Source organism: Pistacia vera, unplaced genomic scaffold (assembly GCF_008641045.1).
Source record: "Pistacia vera cultivar Batoury unplaced genomic scaffold, PisVer_v2 Contig93, whole genome shotgun sequence".
Taxonomy (NCBI): domain Eukaryota; kingdom Viridiplantae; phylum Streptophyta; class Magnoliopsida; order Sapindales; family Anacardiaceae; genus Pistacia; species Pistacia vera.
In genome coordinates this window covers 1,021,061-1,040,902 of record NW_022196812.1, presented here as the reverse complement: position 1 = coordinate 1,040,902, position 19,842 = coordinate 1,021,061, and the positions used below count along the sequence as shown (strand labels likewise).

At 33.2% G+C, this 19,842-nt stretch overlaps 2 protein-coding genes, 1 long non-coding RNA gene and 1 pseudogene across 3 annotated transcripts; 2 read left to right on the top strand and 2 right to left on the bottom strand.

Moving 5' to 3' along the window:
* Window positions 1-1,826: 1,826 nt before the first annotated feature.
* On the top strand, window positions 1,827-2,860 carry LOC116120329 (receptor-like protein 9a). Its single transcript, XM_031406287.1, has 4 exons — window positions 1,827-2,190; window positions 2,262-2,420; window positions 2,518-2,661; window positions 2,814-2,860. Exons 1-4 carry the CDS (start codon window positions 1,827-1,829, stop codon window positions 2,858-2,860), a joined length of 714 nt encoding a protein of 237 aa, XP_031262147.1.
* Window positions 2,861-5,780: 2,920 nt separating this feature from the next.
* Window positions 5,781-9,408, top strand: LOC116120328 (annotated as a pseudogene).
* A 1,097-nt stretch (window positions 9,409-10,505) lies between these two features.
* Window positions 10,506-11,618, bottom strand: LOC116120254. Its single transcript, XR_004126518.1, has 3 exons — window positions 11,522-11,618; window positions 11,157-11,406; window positions 10,506-10,990 (listed from the first exon to the last, which is right to left on the bottom strand). It is a non-coding gene; the product is annotated as an uncharacterized LOC116120254 (long non-coding RNA).
* A 2,679-nt stretch (window positions 11,619-14,297) lies between these two features.
* LOC116120327 lies at window positions 14,298-16,704 on the bottom strand. The gene is made up of 7 exons (XM_031406286.1): window positions 16,653-16,704; window positions 16,149-16,552; window positions 15,852-15,891; window positions 15,306-15,364; window positions 15,069-15,145; window positions 14,796-14,961; window positions 14,298-14,459 (listed from the first exon to the last, which is right to left on the bottom strand). The coding sequence occupies exons 2-7, from the start codon at window positions 16,200-16,202 to the stop codon at window positions 14,298-14,300; spliced, it is 558 nt and encodes a 185-aa protein (XP_031262146.1). The 5' UTR covers window positions 16,203-16,552; window positions 16,653-16,704.
* Between the last annotated feature and the right edge of the window lie 3,138 nt (window positions 16,705-19,842).

Sequence of the window (19,842 nt, the reverse complement as noted above, 5' to 3'; positions counted from 1 at the left end):
TTTAAGATCCAGAATTTATGATGTGTACCGTTTTGTTTAAAAAAAAAAAAAAAAAAAGGATTTGAAGCTAACGAAATTTATGAAAGTTCAAAAAGAGATTAGTTTTTCGATATTCATACACGACTCGTCTTGGTCTCTTAAGTTTTATAGAAACGTCCAGATTCTATGAGATAAGAAGGTTGTGATGAGTCTTGTCAATATATTCTTTTACTTGAGCATTTTTATAAATTATAGATATAATAAGTTTTATTTGTATAAATGATATAATAAATGTTAATTGTTTAACAATTGAACAAATATAAAACCATATTATTCATCATGTGCATATACATGAGTAATATCTATATTGAATTACATAGTTTTAATAATTAAAATCAGATAAACGATTATGTCAAAGTCTATTCTTATGTTGGATTTGCTTTCATGAAACTGATGTCTTTGAACCGTGATAATTGGGTTTTCCAATCTTTCTTCCACAATCTGTCCTTACATTAAATAAATTTTGGGTAGACTTCTTGCGTCATTGGAAAATCAATATGGAAATTTTGCATTAAGTTTCAAAAGTCATGATATTTGAATAAGTCTTCGTGAAATAGATGTTATGACCTATGACAATTGATTTTTCCACAACTTAACATTTTTTCCACAACTTGGTCCTACAAGAATAAAAAACCATTTAGAAATTGAAAATTGTAAGAGCCAATACTGACAAGAACAAAAAGCAATAAAATTAAGTAAGAGAGGATAAGATGATTTGAGCTTACTTCATACACAACAGAAACAAGGATATAAACTTATAATAAATCTTTAGAAAAAAGGAGCAAAAGATCTCATGAATGCTAATCTGTCCAATGTAAAAGGATATAAAATCTAAATTGAATTGTTCATCAATTATAATTGAAGAAAACAATTGGGCGGAAAAAGACTTCTAGCAATAATGTATTGAGAGATTCTAAGAAACTCGGTTACTTTGGTTGACCTTGACTCATAAAAAATATTACTAAGTATTGTTTTTGTAATTTATCTTCAAAAGTGATTAATAATTAACTTCATTTCAAAAGTGGTTATGCGCCTATACCTTTTCACATATACTATCTGCATGTATATAAATTAAAATTATTAAGTATAAAGAAATTGATTCACTTAACAACACACTATATGACAATATAAAAATAAAATGTTTTATATAATTTATTTAACAATATAATATTACTTAATTAAATTAGTTATGGTAGAGGAAACAGTCTCAAACCGCGTAATGGAAGAGTCTCAAATCGCGTAATCTGATTTTTCCAAGCTAGTTGCAGTCAATGGGAATTTTCCTTCCACAACAGTGGGGGCACCTCTTCCATGTCCTACAGCAAATGAAGTTGCTAGTTATGGTAGAGGAAGCAGTCTCAAACCGCGTAATGGAAGCAATCTCAAACCACGTAATTTGATTTTTCCAAGCTAGTTGCAATCAATGGGAATTTTCCTTCCACAACAGTGGGGACCAGCATTAATTTTGCCCTTATTGACCTCTTCTATGTCCTACAGCAAATGAAGTTGTTAGTTATGGTAGAGGAAGCACTCTCAAACCGCCTAATTTGATTTTTCCAAGCTAGTTGCAGTCAATGGGAATTTTCCTTCCACAACAGTGGGGACCAACATTAATTTTGCCCTTATTGACCTCTTCTATGTCCTACATCAAATGAAGTTGTTCACTGAAAAGGCAATACTTCTATGTTTTTAGTCTATACAATATTGAGATCCAATAATATTATAAATAGCACAAAGCTAATCTCTTAGTAGTCACAGAAGCAGTGCAATTAGTGTGTTATTAAAAGATGGGGTTAAAATGTGTGATGATGTGGCTAATGTTGATTTTGATGTTTATTTCTTTACAAGGATGGAGGATTGAGGGGTGTTTGAAGCAAGAGAGATCTGCTCTCTTTCAACTTAAACATTTCTTCAATGATCCTACTCATCTTCCAAATTGGTTTGAGGGAAATGGAAATTCAAACTGTTGTGATTGGGAAAGTGTTATTTGCAATAACACAACGGGTAGAGTGATATCTCTTGATCTTGAATCTACAAGAAATCAAGAATTAGGAGAGTGGTATCTAAATGTTTCTTTGTTTTCTCCATTCCAAGAACTAGAGACACTTTGCTTAAGTGACAATCTCATAGTCGGTTGCGTTGAGAATGAAGGTTATTTCATCCTCACTTTTAAATAATGAAATTTTACTTCCATGTCTTTATTAACAAGAATTGCTTTGTAGGTTTTGAAAGATTATCACACTTGACTAATCTCGTGGATCTCGACCTTAGCGACAATATGTTCAATGGCAGCCACGTTTTATCAGGTTTGAGCCAACATTCATCTCTCAAGAATTTAAGTCTAGATTATAATCAGTTTAGAGAACTGAACCATTTTAATGGTAATGTACTTTTATTATCACTTTTATATTTAGATTGATACACAAAATTATGTACAATTATTATTATTATTACTATTATTATATGTGCTGATTTCAGTTTCAAGGTTGAGTAACTTGGAGTCTCTGAGCTTAAGCGGTAACATGTTCAACAATAGCATATTATCATATGTGTCTACTCTCTCATCATTAAAGGTACTAGATCTGAATAACGTCGGATTAAAAGGCATTGTTGATCTTCAAGGTAAGCTTGCTTGTCATCTTTAATTTCTCTCATGTATAACAATTTATTTTGCACCGAAGGCTTTCTCTCTCTTTGCTTTGTCAAACTAGAGTTGGAGATATTGCAATCAAGTAAATTAAAAGCTCTGAATAAGATTCTTTCGGAAACTTCAGTTTACTCAGTCCAAACATCTTCTTCATTTTCTCATGGTTTTAGCTGACTTTATAATTAAACTCTTTAACCAACACAAAGAAGGTAGAGTAGTTGAGCAGAATGAGATTTTCAAAAAGGGATAAAACTTATATTCATTTAGGAAGACAATATTGAAGCCTATGGATATCTAGAAGTAATTAATGTTGGCTTAATGAAAGTTGTTAATTAAGTTTTAATGATAAAAATGTTTTAATAGCATCTTATCATATCTCTACTTGGTCTTTCATCATTAAAGGACTTTGTCATAGGCTTCAACGAAATTAAAAGTCTTCTTAAATGCTTTTTTATTAGTTTTAATCACTTTTTTTTAACTCTTTCCAGAATTGGACTCCTTGAGCAACTTAGAGAGCTTGGCCATAGGAGGAAATGAGATTAAAAAAGTTGTATTCTCCAAAGGTATATGATTAATAATATTTAAACTTACATTTTTCATCCTTTAATTTCTCTAAAGAGCACATTTCAGATTTTAGAGTGGTATTTTTATTCTAATTATTAAATCAAATAAATTTAAAGAACTCTGTTTTTCAATCTAAGAAAGCATTTAAGATATTTGTGTTTGAATATTTTCACAAACACACAGGTGAAACGAGTTTGAGGAAGTTGACTTGGTTTGGTCTATACAATGTGAGTATTAGTGATGAAAGCAGTCTCTTACGGACATTGGGCTTATTCCCATCCCTAAAGTCTCTTCAATTCTATGATACCAACTTTAGTGGAGCAGTTATTACTAACGGTAAGTTACAATAATATTGAAAGTAAGTAAATTAATTTGTTTTGCCTTTAAATTATTGTCATAATTACATAATAATTTTTCTAAAATTTGTTTGCTTTTTCAACAGAGTAGTAGACTTCAACTTCTATTATTCTACTTTCCATATAAACTTTCTTCGAAGCATGGGAGCATTTACGTCACCTGAAAGTTTGCATAATTTGTAAATAATGATCAAGAAAACTGAAAAGTGGAATTAAAGTAGTCTAATGCATTCATTGATAAAAGACAATTTTTAGGATTTATTCCATATTATTTACAATTTCCACAAAATAAAATGAAAAAAAATTGAATTTTGTTTTTTATTAAAGGATTTGACGAGAATTGATTAGTTGTATGAATTGAAAATTGATTTATAGATTTATAGATCATTCATTTTTCGAAACACTAAGGATGTATTAATTAAAGTTATTTTTTAGTCTAACATTTTTCTCTTTAAACGTACATTTTATTGTTTTCACACTTATTAAACTTAAAACAACTTTATTTCTCTTCTTTCTTTATTAATGTAATTTTATCTTCTTTTATTTTTGTATTTAAGATTTTATTTAACCTTGCCGAAATTTTTTTCTAGTTTAGCCCCTATACCATATTGAATATTCTTTTCAATTTAGAATATTAAATAATTGGTGTAGATTATTGAACAATATTTTATCTACTTTTGTGGTTTTGTAGAGTTGCCTTCGTTCAAGAATCTAACAAATTTATATATTTACGACACTGTTTTTCACAACAATTTTCTTCAAATGATTGGGGGTATAACTTCTCTTCAATATATTGAAATTGAAAGTAGTAACCTCGGCATCAACGACACTCTATTTGACCAAGGTTAGTAACTTCTCCTTACAAGTAAAATTTATAATTTATAATTAAAAAATAACAATGTCATGTACAGAAATAAACATTATTACTACACTAAAGTACCAAATCTTTTAATAAAAAAAGTAACAAGCCTCCCGTAAGAAGTATATATATATTATTCAATGCATATAAAATATGAGGAAAAATATCTTATATATTGCAAATAGAAAATATAAGAAAGAGATATGAGAAAGAACTGTTTTACTTTCTAAGGAGGCCCTTATCTGATTTGCCAAGGTGCTTGTAGCCCCCATCAATTTTCCTAAATCATGGGCTTTTCAAGCCACTACTGGCCGTGATACATTAAATAAAAGATATGCTTTTTAGCCTCATTTTTTTTTTTTTTTTTTCAGGTTAACCCCTATATCCTATTTTAAATAAGGATATAAAAGTAGTAAAATATTTTATTGAAATTGGTTCACAAAATTCATGGGTAAATTTTAGTTGAAATATCCTTTTGAGAATTAAAGTGGTCCCATAGAAAGTCTAAAAAGGTTGTTTGTTTTTTAGACTAGATAAAATGTATGGACTCCTCTTTAAGAAATTGCAGAAGAAATTGCAACCAACATTACCCTTTTGTTAAAAGCAACAAAATCAAACTAATTAAGAAATATTAGGATTTATGATCAACTTAAAAGACCGTAAAGTCTGAGATATCTCAAAGATCTCTTATAAGTTTTAAATAATCACATGAAATTGTCAAAAGCCTTTTAAAAACCTTGAAATATACATATATATTTTTATTTAAGATTTTATTTAACCCTACTGAATTTTTTTTTTCTAGTTTAGCCCCTATACCATATTGAATATTCTTTTTCAATTTAGAACATTAAAATAATTAGAAATATACCATATTGATTATTGAACAATATTTTATTACTTTTGTGCTTTTGTAGAGTTGTCTTCGTTCAAGAATCTGACAAATTTAATTATTAACAACAATATTTTTAACAACAAATTTCTTCAAATGATTGAGGGTATGACTTCTCTTCAATCTATTGAAATTTCAAGTAGTAACCTCAACATCAGCGACACTCAATTTGACAAAGGTTAGTAACTTTTATCTCTCCTTACAAGTAAAATTTATAATTTATGTATATAATTCTATTAAAAAGAAAAAAAAAATAGCGCACATAGCTAGTATATTTATTAAATTTGTGCACTACAATAATTATTAAGCATATTGATTAAGTAATATCTGCATGACTATTATTACCCTTGTGCTTCATATAGTAACTATTAAGGAACATTTTTTCTTTCAGGAATTTGTAAGATGCTTCATCTTCAGCACTTAAACATGAGGGGCAATGGTTTAACGGGCACCTTGCCTTGTTGTCTTGCAAACTTGACTTCCCTTCAATATCTAGATATCTCATACAATGATTTTAAGGGTACCTTGCCTTCTTGTCTTGCAAACTTGACTTCCCTTCAACACCTAGGTATCTCATCAAATCATTTTACGGGTACCTTGCCTTGGTTTTTAGCAAACTTGACTTCCCTTCTATATCTAGATATCTCATCAAATAATTTTACGGGAAATATCTCCTTATCTCCCCTTAAGGTGCTGACATCCATCGAAGAATTAATCGTTTCAGACAATCATTTTCAAATCCCTGTTTCCCTTGAACCATTTTTTAACCACTCAAAGCTTAAGATGTTCTATGGTGATGGTAATGACATATATGCAGGAATTGAGTCACAATATCTTGCCCCAAATTTTCAATTAAATGTCATCACATTATCCAATTGTGGATATAGTGGTTCATTTCCCAAATTTCTCTACAGTCAGCATGACTTACAAGAGGTTTATCTCTCTAACATTATTTTAAAGGGAGAGTTTCCAGTTTGGTTGTTAAAGAATAATACCAAGCTAGAAAGCCTTTATCTAGTTAATAATTCTCTTTCAGGGCCTTTGCAATTACCAATTCATCCTCACATGTCTTTGCAAGAATTAGTTATATCCATCAATTCCTTCCATGGGCATATTCCAACGGAATTTGGAGCTTATCTACCAATGCTACAAACTTTAAACATTTCTAGAAATGCTTTAAATGGTAGCATTCCCTCTTCGTTTGGTGACATGAAGACGTTGGAGTACTTGGATTTGTCTAACAATTTGTTGACTGGAGGAATACCTGAGCATTTGGCNCCTTGCCTTGTTGTCTTGCAAACTTGACTTCCCTTCAACACCTAGGTATCTCATCAAATCATTTTACGGGTACCTTGCCTTGGTTTTTAGCAAACTTGACTTCCCTTTTATATCTAGATATCTCATCAAATAATTTTACGGGAAATATCTCCTTATCTCCCCTTAAGGTGCTGACATCCATCCAAGAATTATGGCTTTCATACAATCATTTTCAAATCCCTGTTTCCCTTGAACCATTTTTTAACCACTCAAAGCTTAAGAAGTTCTATGGTTATGGTAATGAAATATATGAAGGAATTGAGTCACAATATCTGGCCCCAAAATTTCAATTAAATGTGATCACATTATCCAGTTGTGGATCTAGTGGTTCATTTCCCAAATTTCTCTACAGTCAGCATGACTTACAAGAGGTTTATCTCTATGACATTAATTTGAAGGGAAAGTTTCCAGTTTGGTTGTTAAACAACAATACCAAGCTAGAAAGACTTTATCTAGTTAATAATTCTCTTTCAGGGCCTCTGCAATTACCAATTCATCCTCACATGTCTTTGAAAGAATTAGATATATCCATCAATTCCTTCAATGGGCACATTCCAAAGGAATTTGGAACTTATCTACCAATGCTACAATATTTAAACATTTCTAGAAATGCTTTAAGTGGTAGCATTCCCTATTCGGTTGGTGACATGAAGTCGTTGTTGTCTTTGGATTTGTCCAACAATTTGTTGACTGGAGAAATACCTGAGCATTTGGCCGTGGGTTGCATCTCATTAATGGTCCTTGCATTGTCAAACAATAGTTTGCAAGGTCAGATATTCCCTACCAATTTTAACCTGAAAAGGTTGTTATATTTACAATTGAATGACAATAATTTCATTGGAAAGATCCCAGATAGTTTGTCTAATTGCTCCTTGAACATGTTGTATATAAGTGATAACCATCTTGTTGGCACATTACCAAGGTGGTTGGGAAATAAGTCATCTTTGGTGGAAATTATCATGGCAAAGAATCATCTTGAAGGTCCAATCCCATTGGAGTTTTGTCAACTAGAAAGTCTTGAAGTATTAGACCTTTCAGAGAACAATATTACTGGTAGTTTACCATTTTGCTTTCCGCCTTCCTCAATTAGACAAGTTCATTTGTCAAAAAATAAGTTACAGGGACAACTAACTGATGGATTATCCAATAGTTCTTCTCTACAGACGCTAGATATTGGATATAATCACTTTGAAAGCAACATTCCCGATTGGATTGGTACGCTTTCTAATTTAACTTACCTTATCTTGAGTAATAACGATTTTCAAGGTGAAGTACCAATTCGTTTGTGTAATTTAAGTCAATTACGTTTGATAGATCTTTCTCACAACAAGCTTTCTGGGCATATCCCTCCTTGTTTAAATATCACAATAGTCGTTGCATCTGATGATGTACCTATTGTTCGAATGCTTAAAAATATGCCTCTTCAAAAGAAAGAAACCGTAGAGTTTACAACGAAGACTAGATCTTACTCTTACCAAGGAAGAATTCTTAGCTACATGTCTGGAATTGATCTCTCCAACAATAAGTTAGTTGGTGTGATTCCTTATCAAATTGNTCAAAGAATCATCTTGAAGGTCCAATCCCATTGGAGTTTTGTCAACTAGAAAGTCTTGAAGTATTAGACCTTTCAGAGAACAATATTAATGGGAGTTTACCGTCTTGCTTTCCCCCTTCCTCAATTAAACAAGTTCATTTGTCAAAAAATAAGTTACAAGGACAACTAAGTGATGGATTATCCAATAGTTCTTCTCTAACGACGCTAGATATTGGATATAATCACTTTGAAGGCAACATTCCTGATTGGATTGGTACACTTTCTGATTTAACTTACCTTATCTTGAGTAATAACGATTTTCAAGGTAAAGTACCAATTCGTTTGTGTAAGTTAAGTCAATTACGTTTGATAGATCTTTCTCGCAACAAGCTTTCTGGACATATCCCTCATTGTTTAAATATCACAATAGTCACTGTTGCATCTGATTATGTACATTATTTTGGAGGGTTAGAAAAGATGCTTCTTGACAAGGAAGAAACTGTAGAGTTTACAACGAAGAATAGATCTTACTCTTACCATGGAAGAATTCTTAGCTACATGTCTGGAATTGATCTCTCCAGCAATAAGTTAGTTGGTGTGATTCCTTATCAAATTGGAAATCTTGTCGGAATCCATACGCTTAACCTCTCTCACAACAACTTGACAGGACCAATCCCATCGACATTTTCAAATCTCAAGCAGATCGAGAGTTTAGATCTTTCATACAACAATTTGATTGGGAAAATCCCTCCCCAGCTTGTTGAGTTAAATAATTTGGCTGTTTTTAGTGTGGCACACAATAATTTATCAGGCAAACTCCCCGATAGGATTGCACAATTTGGGACCTTTGAAGAGAATAGCTACGAGGGAAATCCATTTCTTTGTGGACAACCATTGCCTAAAAGTTGCAATGCAATTGAATCACAACCAACAGATTCAAGTATTACTGGAGAAGACAATGATTTCATTGATATGAGTATCTTCTATATTAGTTTTGTTGTGTCATACATAATTATGCTCTTAGGGATTGTTACAGTTTTGTTGATAAACCCTTATTGGCGTTGTAGATGGTTTTATATTGTTGAGTTATGTACAACATCTTGTTACTATTTTGTTGTAGATCATCTCCATAAGTGATTTGATCATGAAATAGTTAGTCGAATTATATGTAAACATCTTGCAAAATTGCATGTTTTGATGTTCTCTTCATGCCAAATGTTTTGTAATTTCCAATAATGCATTTATTATTCAATAATCTTAGTGCTTGAAGAAAGCCTACCGAGCAATACTTTAGATGACAACAAAATTTAGAGATTTTATCTTAGTTTTTATTAATGAATTATATGTTCGTAATTTCGTATAACTGATGGGTGATAAAATTATGAAATCTAAGATGTGATGTTGTTTTTGGCATTGAAATCATGTGTTTAAATTGAATTGACTATACATCTAATCTCGCTATGCAATATACCAAATCCTCTTTCTAACAAGTTTAATTTACTCAAATTATTATATTAATTAATTTCCTGGATCCTCTTTGAAATATAATTTTATTGAAGAAACCCTAGATTCCACTGTGTATATCCTTATCCCAATCCTCTTGATTATAATTACAGGATTTAGATGAAGGTTACTAATCAATAATTAAGAATTTAATTTGAAAAAATCTGGCTTGCACAGTTATAAACTTACACTTGTTTAATTAGTCAAGAAATTTATCTAATGGAATTCTTCACACAGCATTGCATTTCGACAGAGACTCCTTGCATCGGTGATTGATTAATCCTGAGACGGGAACAAGAAACCCAGAAACTCACATCAGGCTTCAGATGACGAAGAATAAACTTTAAAAGATGAAAACAGAAGATAAAGTCAATAATATGAACAATGTCAGACGAACAAGACAATAAACTTTAAAAAATGAAAACTACTCACAAATAGAGGTTGAAAGTTCCAGTCGTTTTCAATAACGACTAAATTTTCGCCAACGCTTCTTTTAATTCCATCTACAAAATCCTTGTTCGTACTGGTTCAGGTCAATTCCTTTAGAGAAGTTGTTATATTCTCCAACCCAATTGACTTCTCCAGTTGTTTGCAGCATCTAATCTCTAAATCTCGTAGGGCAGGCATGGCTCCTTTGTCGATAGTCCATTCTATCAACTCTGTTAGCATCCATAACTTCAATACCTGGAGTTGGGGAAATATACGGCTGCCAATATGACAATGCATCTTTTTCCCCGAGTAGGAATTAGCGAAAAGCCTGAGCACTTTCAGGTGTTCCAACCCTTTCTAGTGTCTGCATTGGGTATTCTGATACATGAGACCCTGACAATATAAGGACTCTGAGATTTTGGCAAAGTTTTTCTATGTCAAGTCGATTGATCATTCTGACCAAATACAAGTTTAACAGCATTGTGTGACTCAACATGGATGGAAAATGGAGGTGTGAAGGTTTATTATTGTCATCCACTGATTTCAATCGCAAAGACTGAACACTGTTCTGTTGTGAAATCCAGTCTCGCCCAAGTCCTTCCCACTTTCTCTGTACCAAGTACTGCCATCCTCATTTGTACCAGACTCAACCCTTTACAAGTAACTCAACCCAAAGCAGATCAAAGCAAGGGGAGCCAAAACAGAGCAAAACAAAGCAAATAAAACCAGGAAAAAAACACCAGCAGCAACTACACAAAGGATAAGCAAAGAACCCAGCAGCCAACACAAAAAAAAACCCAGCAGCACCCAACACCACTCCAAAGCAGCACCAAGAGCATCAGAACATCAGCAGCTTCACAAAGCAACACAAACTAGGCAGCAGAAGAAAATCGAAAGAGACAAGAACCACATAAATCTATGGGCAAATCCACCAAAAATTATAAAATTATGGTTCTTGTTAATGTGTTCTAAGATATTTATCTAGAATAAGCAAAAGAGAGCTAAACAAGTGAGTTTACCCGGAAAATAAATAATGAGATTCTTATAAAAACTAATGAAACGAGTTCTTGTTAATGTGTATTTGCCATCCAATCTATTCTCTGATTCAGTTCTCTTTTCTCCGCCAAACATTGGGCGGAGTAGAATATTCTCCAGTACTTCAATCTTGGGTTCAGTTTCTGCTACAGCTTCGGCTGCCCTAACCGCAACATGGTGAGCCATATTACCGCCTGAACTAGATGTCCAGACAGATTTGAATTACCTAAATCCCTGCATAAATTATCATACGCTCATCAGTAATATGTAATTGAAATGGAAATTGCCTCAGTTGAAGCCCATTAATCAGCAATTTAAGCATCATTAAAATCAGAAATTAAAAACCCACCTTACCAAAAATGGACTGTCTTGATTGCAAGTGATGTGGAACCAAGTGCAGGGCTTAACAAGCGTGGGATCCCAACTTTGAACGACGTTATCTGGATTTGATAAGCTTTTCTAAAGGTGAAAAGAGCGTCTCCTTCTGATGGCAAGGAGGTAGAAGTGGTGGTGGTGGCCATGGCTGATGGCTGTTTCTAGGGTTTGTTTGTTAGCTGGGTTTGAGAAGGTGGCTGGCGTCCTCGAGATTGGAGAGCAAAGAGAGGGTGGTGGAGTCAGAAGAAGTGGAAAGGTCGGAGAGGTCGGGTTGGTTGGATTGAGTGCGGAGAGATATTGAGGCGGGACGATGGGTTGAGGTGAAGGAGGTGATGCTTTTGTGGCGTGGGTGGATATGGACGGTGGACATGCATTTGTTTAAAGAGAGAAAGAGCCATCAGATTTGGAGGAAATTTGAGTGAAGATTGCGAAAACCTTAATTGAGAGGAGATTTGAAGAAGACCGACTTAATTGAGAAGAAAAGATTTGAAGAAGACCAAGGTTTGATTTGTAATTGCAGTTTTGGTTATTAAATCCTTTGCAATCTTGGCCCTTGATTTGTGACTGATCCAACGGCTGAAAACACTCTTATGGTCAACGGTATAAAAGAAGCTTAATCGCCCAAGTTTGCACAGTTGCTCTTTTGTGTATTTTCGCGATTGTATTCTCTCTGCTAGGGTTCTTGATTCTATTTCATCTCTTGTGTAAATCTTTTTGTAAATCCGATTGGAAGTTGTGTTTCTTTCAAGGGTAGAGAAGCAGGAATAGGTTTCTCTAGGTTTGTAGATATATGGTGTAAAGGGTTGAAAGATTAAGGTGCTTGAGAGTGATTCTTTGGGTGTTTGCGATTGAGGTTGTACTCTGTGATTCGTTGATAATAATAATGCAGCGAACCTCTATATTTTGAAGGTCAACGTGAACGTAGTTTTTTTAATCTCGAACAAGTAAATCACGGTAAAAGATTGTGTGTTGGTGTTCTTGTTTTGATCTGTGGTTGTTTATTAGTATTAAGGTTGATTTTGTAGGCCTTATCTCTAACAAGTATCATATACAATACTTGGCATAAAACATGTTTAGGGGATTCCATCTAACCTCCAACTTGCTACCTCGATCAAGTTCCTACCCCTCAGCTCTTCAACACAATTTTTCGCCAGATGTTCAGGTTTTTCCCACGCTTCTTTCATCAATCCCTCAGCAATCCATAGTAGAAGCAACCTTCTCAGATATGAGACTGTATGAAGTTGCGACTCGTGTCTCCTTCGCTCATATCTGCAAGTTAAGTTAAACCTGCTGGGCTCTGGACATTCTTTTATAATTTTTATTTTTCTAATGGAAAAGACTCTCAACTGGTGTTTACTTACAGAATGCATGAGAATCGAAATAGAGATGGGGACGGGAATGAGAATAAGTAAAAGAGACTAAAATATGATTATATTGTTTACTTGTAACAACAATGAAATGGAATAAAATTTATACTTTTTGGCAAATTTATCCTTACCGTTAAATGATTATACAAATATATTTTTGTAATAATATAAATTAATTAAACATAAATACTCTATAATTTAATATATTTCAAAAAAATTTAAAATAAAATTAATTATTATAAATAAAACTGATGTATTATTAACTTATTTTATTCCATAAATATAAATATTGTTTTTTTATTTAAATATTTTTTTTCCAAAATTTTAGAACTAGTCATTAATGCAGATGAAAGTTCACGGATGGCAGCGTTCCTTCATGTTTCCGACGTCACCATCGACACGTGAAGACTTTCCATGCGTTGATATTTTGATTTGGGAAACTGACCATCGAATATTGATGTTTAGACGTCATGCGCAGTGATCATATCTTCCATCATTGTGATTGATGTCCATACACTGATAGTCAATGACTTGTCTCTACTCAGATTGGGATATCGATGGACAAAAAGCCTTCACGTGCCAACAGTGATATCGGAAACATGAAAGAAAGTTAGCTTAAAGAAAGAGGGAGTCCAACCACATATATACACCATAAGAGCTTATCAAATTAAAGATTTGAAACAAATATAACTTCTAACAATAGTATTTGATATACAAACAAATTAATTTGAAAAAAAAAAAAATTTGTCTTACACAGTTATAACTTATTGCACTTTATGTTTAATTATTCAATAAATTTACCGTCAAACTTCATAAACTTAATGATAATTAGTTTGTGCAAAATTGATGATTAATATATAATTCTTAGTTCATACTTAAAAAACCTAAAATAATTTATTTTTTGTTATAATTTTAGTTGTGTAATTACAATAAAATAAACTAATAGGGACTGAAAAAAAAAGAACAAAATAAAGAGGGCTGAAATGATAGTTTTTTATTAACTTTTTCTCCCAATTGTGTTGCTTGTAAAATATAAAATATAAACTAGACCCTAAATTTATAGCCTTTTCTCAACGACCCATTTCCCTAAAAGACTAATTATCAAATGAAAAAGACTAATTATTCAATGATAAATCAGGAGATAGATCCGTGTTTTGAAGAAGACTTGCATAGGTCACGTGTTTTCATGTGTCAATTTAGTAGAAGTCTATCACTTACAACATATTTCGAATTCTCTATTATATATTCATTTTTTTTAAACAGTTAACTACTTCTTGTATTGTCACAGAATTAACTTCTAAAATATTAAGCAGTGCGTTTGGATTATTATTTTAGATAGGATTTTGAGAATGGATAGGATTTTGAAAATAATATTGGATATATTTATTTTTGCATTGTCTCAGCTTCATTGGTTGTCTTGTAGTGTATGTAGTGGTGAATTTGTCCCATCATACAACAGCCCGGGTTCATTGATCTTCGAAACTGAACGTTGTTGAGGAGGGGATATGCTTGAAGCTGAGTGCCTTTTCCTGCACATGCAGCATGCTTGAAAATGATTACAAAACAAATTACAGAGAGTTAAGAACAAATTTTTTAATTCTAATCCTCAAAAAATTCCACCTCTTCTTCTGACCAATTATAGAACAGTCAAAAGAAAAGAGAGAGACCCAACAAAATATGGAATGTACTAGGAAAATACATTTGTATTTGCTTCCACAAAGTCATGTACTAAATACATTGTTGCATTTGGTTACAGTTTTGTTTAGCTTACCTATCTTGTGGTAGGATGTCGACAGTCTTTGTTAATAAAGAAGTGCAGTTTGATTTGGGAAACTCTGCTTTTGTTGTTTTGTTTGTCTATATGGTGAAGTGAAATTGAACCTGCATATTATCATCAAGGAAAATTAGGACAGCTGATAACCATTTGAGAACAGATCCTCTTCCACCATAATGCTCTCCCCACTTCTCCCACCATGACTGTTCATTCAGTCTACCATACTCATGTGCCCTTTTCTCAGTCCAACCTTCAGCATCATTCTTTTCCCACCTGAGTCCAAAGTAATATGTTCTATCAGTGTAAGTAGCTAGATGAACTGTGCTGTTAATGAAATAAAATACCATAATTGTGATTATCATACAGAAAAATCAGCTTACCATTTCTCAAACCATCCAGCATATTCAGTGCCTGTTTTGGCTTGTTTCTGGGCCTTCTCTCTATCCTTGCTAAATTGCTACAGTTTCAAAGACATAAAAGGAACTAAATATCAATTTGGGTACAGAGGAAACCGAAATATTTTATTTCAGACTTGACAGCTGGTAAATAAGCATATGTGTTACTTTTACTAGGAATAATAAAAGTAGAAAAAGACCTCCATTCATCTTGATGAAGACCTTTTGCAATGTTTCCCACCATGAATCACCTTCAGCATTTCTTCCAGATTTCTCCACACCTACGGATATGAACTCTTCTTTGTGAGGATTTAAGTTTCAAAATGCCCCACCAGGGACAACTATTAAGAAAATGGAAAAGCTCAAAGCCCTTTCAATTTTATCCAAAACAGAAATGCTTTTTCTAATATTACCTGCAGTTGTTTTCTATATATGGTTTTCAATATGAAAACATGAAGAACATTTCCTACTAGACAGCCAGTTGTTGCATGGATGTCATTAAGTCATTTCTGCTTGAAATGCCATGTTACTCTAATAAGATTCTTTACTAAAACTTCGAGTACTTACAACTGTGAAACACAGTTTATCATAACCTTGACTAGAATAATGCCCTAAAAATAAATAGTTTTCATATAGAAGTGAATTCAAAGTAATAATAATGAACAGGGTTACAAAACCTAGGCTTTTACTTTTTGGTGGCTTGCAATCATGATAACTGTAAATAATTTTTCTACAATAATTCTTAGAATAACAAGGTAAGTAATATACCTAGCTCTTTGTATCCGGTCCAGTCACCTTTCTCCCACCACTGTCAAGGATATCAATAATCCGATTAATGCATATACCTGGGATGATACTTAATGGAGTTATAAAAACAATGTCATTGTCACAGAATATCATGACAGTTGACTATGCAAAAGCATATGAAACAGTGGCTAAACCAAATAAAAATAGAATTCCATAGCATTGCAGAGGAACTATAACCAAAAATATTATCAATTTGCTACATGCCCAAATCAACAACACTCAAGCATTCAAACTTCATATGATTAACTGGTAACATACCGTTTCTTTCCATTCAGAGGAACAATCATGAGATGACCTCCCATTCTTGTCCATCTACATCGATCCATTCTCGCCCAAGTCCTCCCCACTTTCTCTGTACCAAGTACTCCCATCCTCATTAGTACCAGACTCAGCCCTTTACAAGCGACTCAACCCAAAGCAGCTAAAGCAAGGGGAGCCAAAACAGAGCCAAAGACAAAGAAATTGAACCAGGAAAAAACACCAGCAGCAACTACACAAAGGATAAGCAAAGAACCCAGCAGCCAGCACAAAAAAAACCCAGCAGCACCCAACACCACTCCAAAGCAGCACCAAGAACATCAGAACATCAGCAGCTTCACAAAGCAACACAAACTAGCAGCAGAAAGAAATCGAAAGAGACAAGAGACAAGAACCACATAAATCTATGGGCAAATCCACCAAAATTATAAAATTATGGTTCTTGTTAATGTGTTCTAATATATTTATCTAGATAAGCAAAAGAGAGCTGAGCAGTGAGTTTACCCGGAAAATAAAAAACGAGATTCTTTATAAAAACTAATGAAACGAGTTCTTGTAATGTGTATTTGCCATCCAATCTGTTCTCTGATTCGTTCTCTGATTCAGTTCTCTTTCTCCGCCAAACACTGGGCGAAGTAGAAATTTCTCCAGTACTTCAACTTGGGTTCAGTTTCTGCTTCAGCTTCGGCTGCCCTAACCGCAACATGGTGAGCTATATTACCGCCTGAACCAGATGTCCAGACAGATTTGAATTACCTAAATCCCTGCATAACTTATCATACGCTCATCAGTAATATGTAATTGAAATGGAAATTGCCTCAGTTGAAGCCCATTAATCAGCAATTTAAGCGTCATTAAAATGAGAAATTAAAAACCCACCTTACCAAAAATGGACTGTCTTGATTGCAAGTGATGTGGAACCAAGTGCAGGGCTTAACAAGCGTGGGATCCCAACTTTGAACGACGTTATCTGGATCTGATAAGCTTTTCTAAAGGTGAAAAGAGCGTCTCCTGCAGTTTTGGTTATTATCCTTTGCAATCCTGGCCCTTGATTTGTGACTGATCCAACGGCTGAAAACACTAATGATGGTCAACAGTATAAAAGAAGCTTAATCGCCCAAGTTTGCACAGTTGCTCTTTTGTGTATTTTCGCGATTGTATTCTCTCTGCTAGGGTTCTTGATTCTGTTCATCTATTGTGTAAATCTTGTTGTAAATCCGATTGAAAGATTAAGCTGTTTGAGAGTGATTATTTGGGTGTTTGCGATTGAGGTGGTACTCTGTGATTCGTTGATAATAATAATGCAGTGAGTTAGAGCTCAACTTGAATGTAGCTTGTTCAATATCGAACAAGTGAATCACGATAAAAGATTGTGTGTTGGTGTTCTTGTTTTGATCTGTGATTGTTTATTACTATTAAGGTTGATTGTGTAGGCTTATCCGTGAACTCTAGGTATGTTGCCTCCATTGTTGGAGTAATTGGAAAAAATAGAATTTCTTTATGCATCATTGAGGTTCCAAACTGCAAGCCAAATGATTGCTTCAATAGCCATGGATTCTCAATCTACGTTTTTTTTCTCAGATATGAGACTGTATGAAGTTGCGACTCGTGTCTCCTCCGCTCGTATCTTTTTTTTTTTTTTAAATTTTAGAACTGGTCATTAATGCTGATCAAAGTTGACGGATGGCAACGTTCCTTCATGTTTCCGATGTCACCGCTGGCACGTGAAGCATTTCCATTCGTTGATTTTTTGATTTGGGAAACCGATCGTCAAATACCGATGTTTGGACGTCATGCACGATGACCATATCTTCCATCACTGCGATTGACGTCCATACACTGGTAGTCGATGACTTATCTCTACCGAGACCAAGATATCGATGGACAGAAAGCCTTCACGTGCCAACAGTGATATCAGAAACAAGAAGGAAAGTTAGCTTAAAGAAGGAGGGAGTCCAGTTACATATATACACCATAAGAGCTTATCAAATTAGAGACGTGGAACAAATGCAACTTCTAACAATAATATTTAATATACAAATAAATTAATTTGAAAAAAAATTGTCTTACACAGTTATAACTTATTATTGTACAACAATGAAATGGAATAAAAATTATTTTTTGGCAAAATTATCCTTACTGTTAAGTTATTATAAAAATATATTTTTGTAATATTATAAATTAATTAAACATAAATCACTCTATAATTTAATATATTTCAAAAAATTTTAAAATAAAATTAATTATTGTAAATAAAATTGATGTATTATTAACTTATTTTATTCCATAAATATAAATATTGTTTTTTATTTAAATATTTTTTTTTCCAAAATTTTAGAACTAGTCATTAATGCCGATCAAAGTTGATGGATGGCAAAGTTCCTTCATGTTTCCGACGTCACCGTTGACACATGAAGACTTTCCATGTGTTGATATTTTGATTTGGGAAACTGACCATCGAATATTGATGTTTAGACGTCATGCGTGGTGATCATATCTTCCATCATTGCGATTGACATCCATGCACTGGTAGTTGATAACTTGTCTCTACTCAGATTGGGATATCGATGGGCAGAAAACCTTCACGTGCCAACGGTGATATCAGAAACATGAAGGAAAGTTAGTTTAAAGAAAGAGAGAGTCTAACCACATATATACACTATAAGAGCTTATCAAATTAGAGATTTGAAACAAATACAACTTCTAACAATAGTATTTGATATCCAAACAAATTAATTTGGAAAAAAAAAAATTGTCTTACACAGTTTAACTTATTGCACTTCATGTTTAATTATTCAATAAATTTACCATCAAACTTCATAAACTTAATGATAATTAGTTTGTACAAAATTTATGATTAATATGTAATTCTTAGTTCATACTTAAAAAACTTAAAATAATTTATATTTTGTTATAATTTTAGTTGTGTAATTACAATAAAATAAACTAATAGGGANCTTTCTCATTTTTCAGGAGCTTTTGTTGTTCGAGAGGGAGTATGCAATATGCAAAATGGAATCTCAGGAGGAAGAACCTTCTTTTTGATCATTCATACATTTCTGAAAATGAGATCTCCAACGCCTTCTTTGAGTGCTTATAATCTTTCCGGCATAATTCGAATATTGATGAAGAGCTGCATATCTGTTTGCCTTTTCTCTTTCTTGGAAGCATTTTTGTTTAAAATCATAATATCTGCTAATTTTATGCCAATTTTTTAATATTGGGCTGGTGCATTTCCACATTGTTTATATTGTCATTATTTATTTTGGCATACGGATTGAATCTTATATAGTAATTTGTTTATATGTTTCTTAGAATCATGAGCATTAGATATCAAGATTGTGTTCTACCAACAGCTGGAACCCAGTGACTTCTCCTTTTGTGCTGCAAGTGTAGCCGATGTATAAACTGCTCCAAAGCATGGTCCAATTGAACCACCCGGAAATTCTCCAGATTTTAATGATAATGGAGACTATGGCAAGGCCTCTGAAGATAAATATTTTGGTACAAGATTTAGATTTAAAATACGCATTGGGATGTCTTTGGAGAATGCAGTGGAGGATATTATGTCTTGGATTTGTTATACAATATTTAACTTTTGGCTACAGGAAGTGGAGTTCCGGATGTTGAAAGTTCTACCACCCCAAATTGGGAAGGCTTTCTTACTAATGGTTTGACTTGCCTTTAAACAAAG

Bases quoted from the DNA above. Each gene is read 5' to 3' on its own strand.
- LOC116120329 (XM_031406287.1), top strand. From the start codon at position 1,827: ATGGGGTTAAAATGTGTGATGATGTGGCTAATGTTGATTTTGATGTTT. The intron at 2,191-2,261 runs GTTATTTCATCC...ATTGCTTTGTAG, and splicing joins CGGTTGCGTTGAGAATGAAG to GTTTTGAAAGATTATCACAC. The intron at 2,421-2,517 runs GTAATGTACTTT...TGCTGATTTCAG, and splicing joins AGAACTGAACCATTTTAATG to TTTCAAGGTTGAGTAACTTG.
- LOC116120327 (XM_031406286.1), bottom strand. From the start codon at position 16,202: ATGGACAAGAATGGGAGGTCATCTCATGATTGTTCCTCTGAATGGAAA. The intron at 15,892-16,148 runs GTATGTTACCAG...TATCCTTGACAG, and splicing joins CCTCTGAATGGAAAGAAACG to TGGTGGGAGAAAGGTGACTG. The intron at 15,365-15,851 runs GTATATTACTTA...TCATATCCGTAG, and splicing joins GACCGGATACAAAGAGCTAG to GTGTGGAGAAATCTGGAAGA.